The following is a 13,196-nucleotide window of genomic DNA, read 5'->3' as shown; positions in this document are numbered from 1 at the left end:
CGATAATGGGCACCCTTGTCGGACGCCTCGCCCAATTATCACCTCTTCGCTAAACTGGCCGTTGACAAATATACGGCTAATAATGCTTGTATATAAAATCTTTACCCAAGCAATAAACCGTTCTCCGAAATTCATTTTTGTCAAAACTTTAAGCATAAAATCCCAATTTACCTCATCACATGCTTTGTGCTGATCAATTGAAATGAGAGCACACGAATTCCCTCGTAGAGTTGAACAGTCTACAATATCCCGTATTATAGTAAGCATAGATTCTGATAAATTGACCTACCGGGGACAGAACATATTTGATGAATGTTAACAACATCCCCAATTACATTTGACAGTCTTAATTGTAAAATCTTTGCTATTATTTTGTAAATCTACTCTCAACAAGCTTATTGGACGTCTATTAACAGGATCCAAAGGGTCCCCTTTCTTGGGCAGTAAAGTGATAACTGCCGTTCGCTGTGTTTGTGACATCAACTTATTACAAAATACCTCATTATATATACTGAGTAAATCACTACCAATAACATCAAAAAATCGAACATAAAATTCTACTGACAATCCATTTATACCTGGTGATTTATTCTTTGGCATTAATGCCAGTGCATTTTTGATTTCAATTAACTCAATGGGTTTGTCCATTGAGTTTGATTTGTCTTCATTAATACTTTTCGAAAGTGAATTAATAAATACATCCTGTATGTTTTTATCAACAGTGGTGTCAGGTGTGTACAATTTAGTATAAAATTCATGAAAAACTGGAAGTCTATCATCACCCGACATAATGTTTCCTTGAGAATTTCTCACTTCTCTTATCAATTTAGACTCTGCGTTAGCCTGTTCTACTTTATGAAAAAAAAAATCCTCCTGGCCTTTCCCTTTCTTCTAAAAAATTTCTCTCTTGACCGAACAAAAGCCCCTCTATTTTCCTCCCTGAGTAAATTTTTAACCTCCTCTTCATGTCCATAAAGACACGTATTTTGTAGTGATTCCAAGCGCTGACGTCTCTCTCGAGCCCGCCGCACTCCATGCGAATAATAGATAACTCTTTTATGCGACTCTTTATATTTTCCCACCAATCTATATGATAGATGCATAACCAGGTTTTAAAGTTTGCCACATATGGTAATAAAAAATAAAATCTTCAACAACTAAATCATCTTTACACACTGAAACGTTAAACTTCCAATACGACTGGAATTTCGCAGTTTTCTCTCGTGGACAGCATATAATAGAACTCACAGCATCGTGATCCGACAGAGGAAAATTAATTTTTTAGACATTTATAATATCAAATTTATAACTAAGATATAGTATATCAATCCTTGAGCTTTGGCCTTTGCCAGGGTGAGCCCAGGTGTGGCCGGCTTCTAACTGATTACTTTCTGTCCACGCATCTATTAAATTATATAATTCTACGACATTAATCAACTCCTTCCTTCCTGCAAAACAAGATGAATTTAATGAGGTGCACGAACGATCTTTTTGGTCAATTACACAATTAAAATCCCCAAGAACCAGTGGTATATTGCCACGTATAGAAGAATAAATATTACTAAAAAATTCCACTCGTTTTCTTGGATCGTTGGGTGCATTATTGCAAACACGAAATGTATAGGTTGAAAAGGTACATAATATAGAACCAAGGCGGCCCTCGCTATCTTTTCGAATTTGTGTAGATGAACTGGATAAATTATCTGAGAAGGCTATAAGCACGCCCGACGTATGTTTGGACGGTGACGGAGAGTGGAAAACAGGTCCTCTCCAAAACTTTTTATAATTCATCAAATCATCTTCACTTAAATATGTTTCTTGTAACAGAACAATATTAAATCTTAAAATATTCAACCATGAAATAACATTTCTACATTTTTGAGTGTCCCGTAACCCATACATTAAAGTTAGTGAGCATATCTTGATGTTGAATGATATGCTTTATATTTGGAGGACACTAATTTCTCAAAAAAGTAATCATCGAAAAAAATGCGTGCCGTGCTGGCGCAAAATAATAGTCGGGGTGCTTGCTATTCAAATGATTTACGCTATCGCGCTATCGGGGGTTGTTACAAGTGTCATTGCACACTTATAGGGGCATGGAAAACGCTCGAGTGGGACATCTGCGTGACTGCTTTTAACGTGGTCCACAAAGTCATTAAAAACTTTGAAAGTCTTCTTACATTTGGGTGCCGTGCAGGCGACCCACTCTTTTCTCTCCGTGATAATATTGGTCGCCGCGATTACTTCACTCGCCGCCGTCACCCTATTCCGGGGCTGGGACGGGCTCGCTCCGTGCTTGGTGACGGAGCACGTTTCTTCACCTCAGTGAAGTCTTCTACCTCTGCCTCGGGGACCGGTGGCTTTACGTCTTCCGATTCCGGATTAACCCGCTCAGCCCATGATCGCTGGGTGTCCATGGCGGTGCCAGACTCTTCGTCGCTGTCGGAGTTATCAAACAGGCTTTGGGTAAAGCTCTTTCTTCCTTGTTCTCCGACGTCGACGGCCCTGCGCCGGTCTCGACTGCCTCCCCTCCTCCGGACACCCACGAGGTTGACTGCTTCAACTTATTAGCGAAGCTGATGGGACGGGACTTATAAGAGTGCCCCGACTTCCCACATGTGGTGCAGGCCAGCTCCTCGGTGCACCCGCCGGCGACGTGCCCCTCCTTTCTGCAGCGAAAACATCGCACTACTCTGCACTCCTTTGCTTCGTGGCTGTTCTGTCCACACTTCAAGCAGGGAGGTGGGAAGAGATCCCACCTCACTGCTTCAAGCAGGTCCGAGGTTGTCCCTCGTACCTCACCCAACACTCCCTCCCTCCGAAACTGATCGACGAGGGTATGTTGCTCGTCAGCTCCATCTTGTACTGTCGAATACCATTAAAAAGGCCAGGATAGTCCTTGTGGGTGAGGAAGCGTCCCGCCAGCACCTTGCCATACACGAATCGAACGGCGTTGTCGTCGACTTCATGGGGCACATGCAACACCGTCACAACCTTCATGGGTTTGGAGTAACAGTTAACTCCAACGTCCTCTCCTTGCAACTTTGTCACATACTCCTCCTTGATTTTCTGGTTTTGAAACGTAACATCAAATTTACTTCCTGACAAGGTTTGCACTGCCGTCAGGTGGTCAGACGGGTTAATTCCGTATTTCTTTAAACAATCAAAAGTACTTTCACCATCCTTGAGTAGTACTTGTACAGAGCAGTCTCGCAGAAGTGAGCGCTGCATTATGACACAAAAATATCCAGCCAAAAGGCTAGCAAGAAAACACCAAAGAGGCTAAGTCAAAAGACTTAGCGAAGAGAGATAGCCGCAAGGCTATATGAACGAACATGAGTAGCTTTAGCGGAGCGCTCCTTGTACCGTCTGTGTCCCGTAAGGTGCTCCGAGTAGATGTCTCGGGAAGACTTAATAATAATAATAATAATAATAATAATAATAATAATAATAATAATGACCACTTATAAAGTGCTGAAGTCCATCAAAAATGACATAAAATGCAGCATAACTTCCGCATCAGAGTCCCGTATCTACGGCTGATTCCAAGTCTGCCCATTGTACGTTCATTGGCAGTATCCCAGTATTGTCAGGTCTCAAAGGCGCCCGCATGATGAAGCCATGAAATGTGCTTCCACGCAGTTATCATCATCTCAAGGTACCTGGCGGATGGTGGAGTACTTTTCCACCCTGGCATTTGCGGTGATTGTGCAAGCCTCTGGACCGTTGTCGAATGGCACCACAACGTCATTGTGATTTTGTATATCCTTTAATGACCGTTTTGTCTGGGCGTTTTCTACGGTGGGTCACCTGGGATATACGAATAGTTATCGTTGAATAGTATCGTGGCGACGTCTGATTGGTACCATGTTGGGCTGACAGTGGTTCCACCTGATAATGTTTGGAAGAGTTTCCTCGTGATTGAATAACATCTGCCCTTGGCATAGGGTTTTCACCGCTTGGTGGCTGGCTGCGTTGGTTGGAAGACAACCTTGCATGGTGGATAGTGCCCACAACGTCTCTAGGTCCCTGTGAAAATAATTTGTAACCTTAAACAATTTAGTAGAAGAAAAACATGGGAAAGAATGGTGCAGAGAAATAGAGAGAGAGAGAGAGAGAGAGAGGTATACGGAAGGGAGAGAAAAACGTGCATAGGATATTTTTAGGTGATTCTTTCTTTGGTTCACTTTTACCCCCGTAGGGGTGGGCCGATCCCGGAGGTACTGCAATACCGGGCCAACCCGTGGCCAGGATGGAGCAAGCCCCTATTCCATGGCCTAGGTACAAAAATCAGTTTAATATACAAGCGACTCGGTGAGTCGCGTTTCAGATATTAAGCTGAAAAGAACAGATACTACACATGATCTTAGCCAAAAGGCCGAGAAGCGATAACGAAAAAGTGAACATGGACGGAATTGAACTCCGATTACAAATATGTGGTCGCAGTTACTTAGTGGATTTCACCGTATATTTTCAAAATTAGTATGATCTTAGCCGACCAGAGAGAAAATTACGTAAGTGTCTGTGATATTTCAAAATATTATTCATTTGTACGCACTGTCGTCACAAGATTCTGCAATAAAGTCCAATAAATGACTGGAAATCTTGGAAAAAGCACACTTTGCTCGTATACATGATCGCCCATACACGTTGTATATTTGCATGATAATAAAACCCTCTGAATATTGACCTCACGATATGCCTGAGCGAACGCGTACGTGCTCGCAGTGCGCACCATATCGTACCACTGACTACTACACTGTACTATCGATAGTCAACCAGACACGTCCCAATTATGTATAGTGCTTGCGCTATTCATTCATGGCTCTGCTTCTTGCAAAATAGGCCTATATAATTGTGCTCCTTTGACCATGTCAATGATCCCTTGCTTGACAGAGACGGGTAAAATTAGTAAAATTAAAGTTTGTAATGGAACGATACACTCAGCATGCTGAAAATGTCGGGCATTTTCTTTTCTTGATCTAACGACCCACTCGGGCAGTTATTTTCTTCTTAAGACGCGGTTAATTTCATTTTGTGTAAATGGAATGTATACAGCATGATATGGGTTCACGTATTCGTTGAAGCTGTAAGATATAATGTATTACATGTAAGCAGTATATCAAATGGCATGTTCTTTAAGCACGCACTTTGCGATGCAGTCTTCATTGAGTATAGTGCCTCGCACTGTCGGGTGTGAAGCATAGGAAATATAGAAGCAATAGTTCTACGAGTACTGTACTAAATATTCCAGTAGAATGTGTACACAATAAAGTGTTCGTTTCGTGTGGTCATTCGTTTGTTGACGTGTGTATACTAAATTTTGTGTCCATTATACCCAACCTATCTTTCGTGAGGTCTGTTTTAGTTTCAAAGTCGTGAAAGGCTTTGAAAGCATTAGGTTGACTCCACTTGAACAAGACCGTAAAATTCGTTTATCATAAAGAATGGTAGGATCGGTGGATCCATTGTGTTTGTGTGTGTGTGTGTGTGTGTGTGTGTGTGTGTGTGTGTGATCTACATTCTCTACCTTCTCTACGCACGCGCGCATGTCCGTGCTTTTTTCCTTTCTTCTTTTGGTCAAGTATCGATATATATTATGGAAATTTATCGATATATATCGATATATATTATGGAAAATCGATATTTATTAAAGAAATTTGTAATCGATTCATATTGACTGACACAGCGAAATTTGCCGCTGAATTCGAATCTGCACTTTGCGATTTAAATCGCCGGTGAATTGAAGCCACGCACAATTATTGATTTATCGCTTCACAACTAGGCCTCCATTGAAAACCTGCAAAGAAAGGATTCGCTGTAAACCTGGAAAGTGTGGGAGTCTGCCTATAGGGCGAGAAATTAAAGAGGAAATCCAGTCCAAATATAAGTTAGTCTGATAACAAAGAGTAAAATTTTACGAGTTCAACGGTAATAATTTGACTGAAATTTTGAAGTTTTGATAATTTCTCTAAAACAGTTCTTGTACAGTAGGTATGAATATGCAAATGAGTGAGCTAAACCCTCACAATTTTCCATTGATCGTGTACAAAAAAAAAAATGATGAAAATACAATGCTTCTGTCATTGAAGTCTGAAACATAACATTATTCCTGGTTAAATTACTTATAATGATCAGTTAGATATATGATGAGGATTTGAGCCTCGGGCACAATACCTGCGTTTAAATGAAAAACTGGAAATTTCAAATTTTAATGTACAAACTAAATGGTAAGTTGTGAGGGAATGACATGCTCACTTTGCCATTCGTCCATTCATATTGACTGTTCAAGAACTGTTTCATCAAAAGTAGCGAAACTTCAGTGTCATAACTTCCTTATTTTTCATCCAATTTTGATCTAATTTATATCATTGTGCCCGTAATATTTTACTCTTTATACCAGATTAACTAATATTTGGACTGCATTTCCCCTTTAAGGAGCAATAATAATAATAATACATATTAAGACCAAAAAGCATTCACGGATGTCCCGACTGCATGATGAAGTATATGAAAATATATAAGCACTGCATTATTGTTCAGTTTAATATAACCATGATGCATAAGGTCAATTTACTAATTAACGATAATGGTTTAACAAACTTAATTTTGACTTCTTGGTATATATCCCTCATGTGAATGAAAGGCACTTTCATTGAAACAGGCACAACATTCCGATTTAAGATGGACATGCATAGTGATGCACCCGATGAGGTATATAAAAAGGCACGGGAGAGGCCCTATACTGCCTGACATAAGGATCCATAATATGCCTACCGTGTATAAACATGACATCAGGTTACGGATTTCGATCATTGAACTCACGAATGGTGGTCATGAAGAGGAGGTGCGAAGACGGATCAAAGTGTACCAATACAGGCCTATAGTTCCTGCATGGTGTAGGCCCTTACATGACTCCTGGGCCCTGATTACTCCCCAATGTAAGCGAGCATGCATCAGAAGTGGTTGGCCCACTTCGCAGGCATGATGTAGCATATATTAGTATGTTTTTCCTGTCCATGCCAACACCAACACAGACTGTGGATGTGTTCCACCAAGGAGCTCCTTGGTTCCACTGAGGTGCTGTGATTTCTGCGCGCACGTGTGGCCTCACCCTATAGTCTCGTCATGTACCCTGTGATGCAACCAGGGAGGTGTGAAGGTGATGCAACCAAAAAGCCTCGTATCTACAGGTGCAGCAAGCCTCCCACCACCCCCACCCTTGCACGATGACAGATTTAGGGTTTTCCTGAAGTAGCATGCAGAAGGTGCACTAGGCGGTTAGTTTGCACGCCACAGGAAGAACAGTACCCGCACATAGAAGGAGCAGGGAGGTGGGAATTCCACCTCCCTCTCCCACCTCCCTCGAAGGAGACACTTTTCAGGTGACGCATGCTTGTGACGCCGATTTATCTTCTCTTTCGTAATGGGGAGGGGGGTGTGAATTCTCCCCGCTTTGGTGGGAGAGTCCACCCAACAGTGTGAACGCTGGTATCACAAGGAGGTATAAATTCCTCGGTATCGCAAGGGGTGATTGGGGGGACGCGGGAGAAGTGAGACGCCTCTCACATCTCAAAAAGTTTTGAACTAATCAGCTTCCATGTCTTATCCCTTATTAGGCATTTTTAAAAAGTTTTGAACTGATCAGCTTTCAAGTCTTATCCACTATTAGGCATTACATTTTTTGACATCAGAGTATACAAGCACATGGTAACACTGGCAGCTCTGCTAGCTAGAGTATAATTTTGGTTTGTTTGTTTTGTTTTGTGTTTATCACACTTTTTGGATATATTTGCATTCAGTGTGAAGTGCTTTCTGAATTCATAGTACAGTTTTATAGGAGGCATTTGGCACGCAATGCCTTATGAATTCCAAAAATTTGCATTAAAAGATTTTGCAAATATTATAGCATTATTGTGATATACTAGCTGCCATTTTTAATTTTGGGGGTGCTGGGGTGAACTGGGACATCATCACTGTCCCACTTCTTCCCTTATTCAAGTTATGATAAAAATATCACATATTTTCTTATTTTCTTTGAATTAGGGATCTTAAATACTTTTTCTTATAATATGGACCATGATGGATCACGTTTTGCGATGAGACTCTTCGTGATTGGTACACACATAGGGCCTACGCACTCGCACACACATTATTATGCTTCCAATGAGGCAGAACAGGGAGGTGAGACCAAGGAGGTATGAAAGAACACCTCCTTGGTGAGACTCACCTCCCTCGTTTCTCGCCCTCGGCGGAGTTTGTGGTGCGTCTGTCACAGTCAAAAGGACGACTCGTCAGCCTCTTGCAGTATGTTCCTCCGTAACCTGAGAATTGCTGTTGTGCCACTAAGGAAAATGTCTTCCAATAGTATCACCTCCGATCAACTGAGTAAATTTGCCGATTTTGGAAAGAAGATCGTCTGCATTGGTAGAAATTACGCGTGAGTAGTTTAGTACATTAGGCAAATGCAAAGTTCAAATGTTTGGTCCCACACACGAAAATCTGTGTGAGCTCCGGTGACGAGAGCCAGAGAAATTTCCGCTATCCTGGGGGGTTGGGGGCAAAAGGGGGGGGGGGGGGGGGGGCTAAATTATTTTAGGCTTCTACTGTAACTTCAGCTCAGCCCCTTATCTAATCCTAACCCAAACCCTAAACTCTACTAACGCTATGAATCCTAAAGCAATGTCAATGCACCTAAATTAAAACATATTAGTATTATTACTTGTACTCTGTCTGTATACACAGCCCAGTCGCTGCATGCACGGCGTCTGGTCGGGCTAATATTACTAATTCCTCTCCGATACATAGACCACTTATTTATTTTTTTTTTTCAAATTTTAGCAGGGTTAATTCGGTAAATTACATGCTGCTGTTCTTTCTTCTGAAGTTAGAAGCCTGAAATAATTTAGCCCCCATAAACCCAGGCCAGAATTGTGGAGATTTCATTTGATTTTAATAGATATAGACTAGAATCTAGATCTATAGACTTATCTAGATCAGCATCAACCCAACAACAAGAATATGTCTTAATTATCTGCTTCCTACTTTGTTTGGTAAAGACCACTTTTACAGCTGTCCGCATAGGGCTCCTGGCCTCTAGATTAGATTTGTTGATGAGCAGCAAAGAAATGATGTGGACGGGGGCAAGAAGCAATTTTTGTTTTTTTACTCGGCCTGTTAAAATAATCATTTTTTTTTTTTTTTTTTTTTTTTTTTTTTTTTTTTTTTTTTTTGCTTGTTGATGTGCATCTAGCCAAGTATCTCCCTGAATTTGATGTGTAAATTACCACAAAATCCACCTGTAGAGGAGTTGATGTCATGGCCTTGTGTCTCCCACCTACTTTACACACAAATCTGATTATTCAGTGATTTAGTACCAGTAGTAGATTTAATACACGTAGTGCATTAATTAAAAAAACAAAACAAAAAAAAAACAAAAACATTGGTATGGGCAACCCGAGTAGTATGCTCATGATTTTCTATCATGGTTACGGGGGTACTAATAAAACACCGAATGATAGGTGCTTAATAACATTGATGATGGGCAATTTGTCAATCAGTTGGAAAGAAGTGATCTTCCTAGAGCCTGTGAGCTTCACGAGTATTGCTTACGCGTAGTGCGTATGGTCTATTGCACTTATATTGACGTGGATATGGTCTATTCCACTTTAATTGACATGGCATAGGGTGTATATGCTTCGTTATTTGATATCATGATTCTTTAGATCTTATTCTCTCTGTTTACGTCAGCCATATGGTCTTTGTCACTCATTACATAATTGTTTTTGTATTTTTGGTCCCCATGTCTAACTTTTACAGAGAGCATGCTGCTGAACTTGGTAATGTGGTTCCCACAAAACCACTGATCTTCATCAAACCAACTTCATCATATCTGAAGGAAGGTCAAGGAAAGATTAAGGTATGATATGGCCAGTAATTCAGCTGTATTTGCAACAGTGGTCATCCTCAAATTAATTAATGACATGATGACAACCAGATCTGCAATATATCTTTTATCTGATGGCGACCAGGGATGACATCTGAAAGCGCTTTAAATCCAGGTGGAAAAGGTGCTATGAAAATATCAACTGTCGTTATCATCAGTATATAGTGGACTTTCGTGATAACGAAGTCGCGGGATCGGCAGTTTTCATTCGTTTATTTCGAAATTTCATTAAAACCGAACAAGTGAATGATAAAAAACATAGAGCAAATAATGTTGCGTCCTGAATTTTTTCTTTGTTGTAACCGGAATTTCATTATAACCTTGTTTGTTATAACAGGAGTGCTCTGTATTTGAAGTACCCGGTAGTGCATTTTGTATGTGTGTCTGCAGGGTCAGCCATAGTTCCAGGAAATCATTACCTAGGTTCATTTCAGCTCTTTTAATGTGTTTTATGTATTAAACACTTGAGCTCTTATTATTTATCTACATAAATAGGCATGGAGGTCTTCCTTTGTACTATGAATCTGAGTAAACTATACATTTTGTCACTGTGAAAAATATTAGGAATTGAGATTTCATCATGCGCAGAGTAAATGGGATTCCTTTATTTTTTCAGTAGAACTGCACTGTGCAAACATAAAGGCTAGTAAAACACATGACAGATCCCCAAAAACATAAACACATGCAACAACACATTCACACATTTGTAAAAATTGCTGATCATGTGACTTGTCTACACAGTTGCCACCAGACGCCACAGAAATACACCATGAAGTTGAGCTTGGAGTGGTGATTGGGCGACCTGGAGACCACATCCCAGAATCCACTGCCATGGACCACATTGGGGGATACACTCTGGCCCTCGACATGACGGACAGGAAGCTTCAGAGCGCCCTCAAGGGTAAAGGTCATCCATGGGCTCTTGCCAAAGGCTTCGACACCGCATGCCCCGTGGGTGGATTTGTTGACAAGGCTGCAATCAGTGACCTTGGCAATGTCCGGCTGTGGCTCAAGGTGAATGGAGAGATGAAACAGGATGGTTGCACCAAGGACATGATTTTCTCAGTGCCGCGCATCATCAGCTACATCAGCCAGTTCATGACTCTTGAGGCCGGGGACCTCATCCTCACAGGGACCCCCTCTGGTGTCGGGCCGGTGACAAGCAAGGATGTGCTTGAAGCAGGACTTGGGGACAAGTTACTGCAGATGGAGTTCAGTGTGGAATGAATGATATGTGGCAGATATAAAACGAGAATTTACTGTAAAGAGAAAGTTATTTTCAAAGGATAATGAATAAGATCAAGGCTTTGGATCTGCAAAACTGCAAAGTCAAACCAGTATTAGAAAGGATGTACTGTATTGAGGGAGTATGAATGTTACTTAAACTCATCCAATAGAGCTTCTCTTTAATTATCAGGACCTTAATGTGTTCTCTAATTGTCATACGATTTGACATGCTGCAATCTTCTTAGTACACAAGAAAAGCACTTGTAATGTGCCTTGAATTTGCTTGAAAGAAGAAATTTAGTCTGTGTTTAGATTGTTCTAATGCAAAATATGTTAGAAGATTGTGTCACAAAATACTGAATTTATGAAAAATTAATTTCTTGAGAACATGTAACTGGGGACATTCCATGCCCAACTACCTCCCTATTCCAACTAAGGGAGGATGATTTACAAGGGGCATAATTCTCCCCCTCCCATTGCTTTTCAAATGCCTCAGCAGATGACTCACTGCCATTTATAAATCTGATATTCTTTTTTAGATAAACATATTTCCATTGCTTTCTACTCCATACATCTGTCAACTTTTTCAATGTATTATTATTCTCTTTAGTTTTATATTATAAGGATACCTCATTATAACAAGCTGAGTTGTTCCTGTGAAATGTTTTCATTATATTGGGGATTTTGTTATATCAGGGATAATAAAGAACGCTACAGGAATGGGACCTGCAATTACCTTGTTATACTGTATTGGGTATTTTGCTACATTTGACCTTGTTATAACGAGGTTCCGCTGTACCTCATTTGATGAATCCTCTGTTTCGATTGGTTTAAAGGTGCATAGTCCCGGTAGTGTAGAGGGCGCTGTTGATGATACTGCCGATCACCGTTAGCGTTGATACGAAGATTGCCGAAGTTGAGCTGTCCTCAAGAGTAAAGCGCGTAGGCGTTGCTGAGTAACGTTGCCTTCGTTGTCTTCTCTGCGCATCACGCAGTCTGTAGTAATGCCAGGGTGCGTGCATATGTGTTTCTTATTATGACATCACAAAAGAAGTTTGCTAAACCCGTCATCCCCTCAGCCGAATCATGAGCGGAACTGTGATCGGACCACTGGCTACAGTGGATCGGACTTCCTCGGACTCGGGGGGAAGTGGGCCAAAGCGTAAGCACTAAAGGGGAGTCGATAGCGTAGGTCTCTATAGGAAACTTGCGCCGTGCGCCCGCGTACGCATTTGACTAAACCACCAGGACCCTGTACCTTTAAGTGAGAGATATAAATTTGATAATTAACCATGGCACCCAAACCGCCCCATAGTACTAAACTGCTGTCATTTAGTATGTACAGCTGTATGATGTTTGTATGTACATGTACTCCGCACCTAGCTTCCACAGCGCAGGTGACCTTGTCTAATGCAGTCGCAGTGCAAACAGCTAAATTGTATGGCAGCACCTGATGTGTGAACTGGCTTATGCAATTGACCAAGTAAAATTTTGTCTGATTTTATTCAGTATAAATGGATTTGGATTGTTTCTATTGAGAAAGAAGTCCCTGTCTGTATGTAACTTATACATTATATTTTATCATTTCTATGACCACATGCACAGCAGTGTACAGGTGTAGTTTTTGAATGTCAGAGTGCTCAAGAAAGGAAAATACTTTTTTTCCATAACTCAAAATCATTGGCTAGTGTTTAATGTATCGAGTAGAGATGCAGACTTGTTACCTGGGTGCTTCTTGTGAGATGTGTGTACTTTTAAGTATTTTTGATACAATTTAGAGCAAATAAAGTTATCCATTTGAATTTGATACTCTTGGCAAATTGTACAAACATATACCGTACCATCATTTCTGTAGAGGTAAACAAGTACCTAGGTATAGCTGAGCCTCTCTAAGAGGAGAGTCTGATCAGGGCCCTGTTTCGAAAATTTATATGAGAGCAACACTTGGTAGAATGGCATTTGTCATGGTAACAACATGAATCTAGCTTCCTGATTGGCTGTTGTTATTGTAAATGTACAT

General features: G+C 40.8%; 1 protein-coding gene and 1 non-coding gene across 2 annotated transcripts; one reads left to right on the top strand and one right to left on the bottom strand.

The window, feature by feature from the left end:
- Positions 1 to 4,201: 4,201 nt before the first annotated feature.
- On the bottom strand, positions 4,202 to 4,393 carry LOC140242186 (U2 spliceosomal RNA). Its single transcript, XR_011902127.1, has one exon. It is a non-coding gene; the product is annotated as a U2 spliceosomal RNA (small nuclear RNA).
- A 3,913-nt stretch (positions 4,394 to 8,306) lies between these two features.
- LOC140241821 (oxaloacetate decarboxylase, mitochondrial-like) lies at positions 8,307 to 11,176 on the top strand. Its single transcript, XM_072321576.1, has 3 exons — positions 8,307 to 8,443; positions 9,823 to 9,922; positions 10,691 to 11,176. Exons 1-3 carry the CDS (start codon positions 8,313 to 8,315, stop codon positions 11,174 to 11,176), a joined length of 717 nt encoding a protein of 238 aa, XP_072177677.1. The 5' UTR covers positions 8,307 to 8,312.
- Positions 11,177 to 13,196: the final 2,020 nt, after the last annotated feature.

The sequence above is a fragment of the Diadema setosum genome, chromosome 18 (genome assembly GCF_964275005.1).
Source record: "Diadema setosum chromosome 18, eeDiaSeto1, whole genome shotgun sequence".
Lineage (NCBI taxonomy): Eukaryota > Metazoa > Echinodermata > Echinoidea > Diadematoida > Diadematidae > Diadema > Diadema setosum.
Note: the sequence above shows the minus strand (reverse complement) of the source record. Positions and strands in the feature narration are given on the sequence as shown.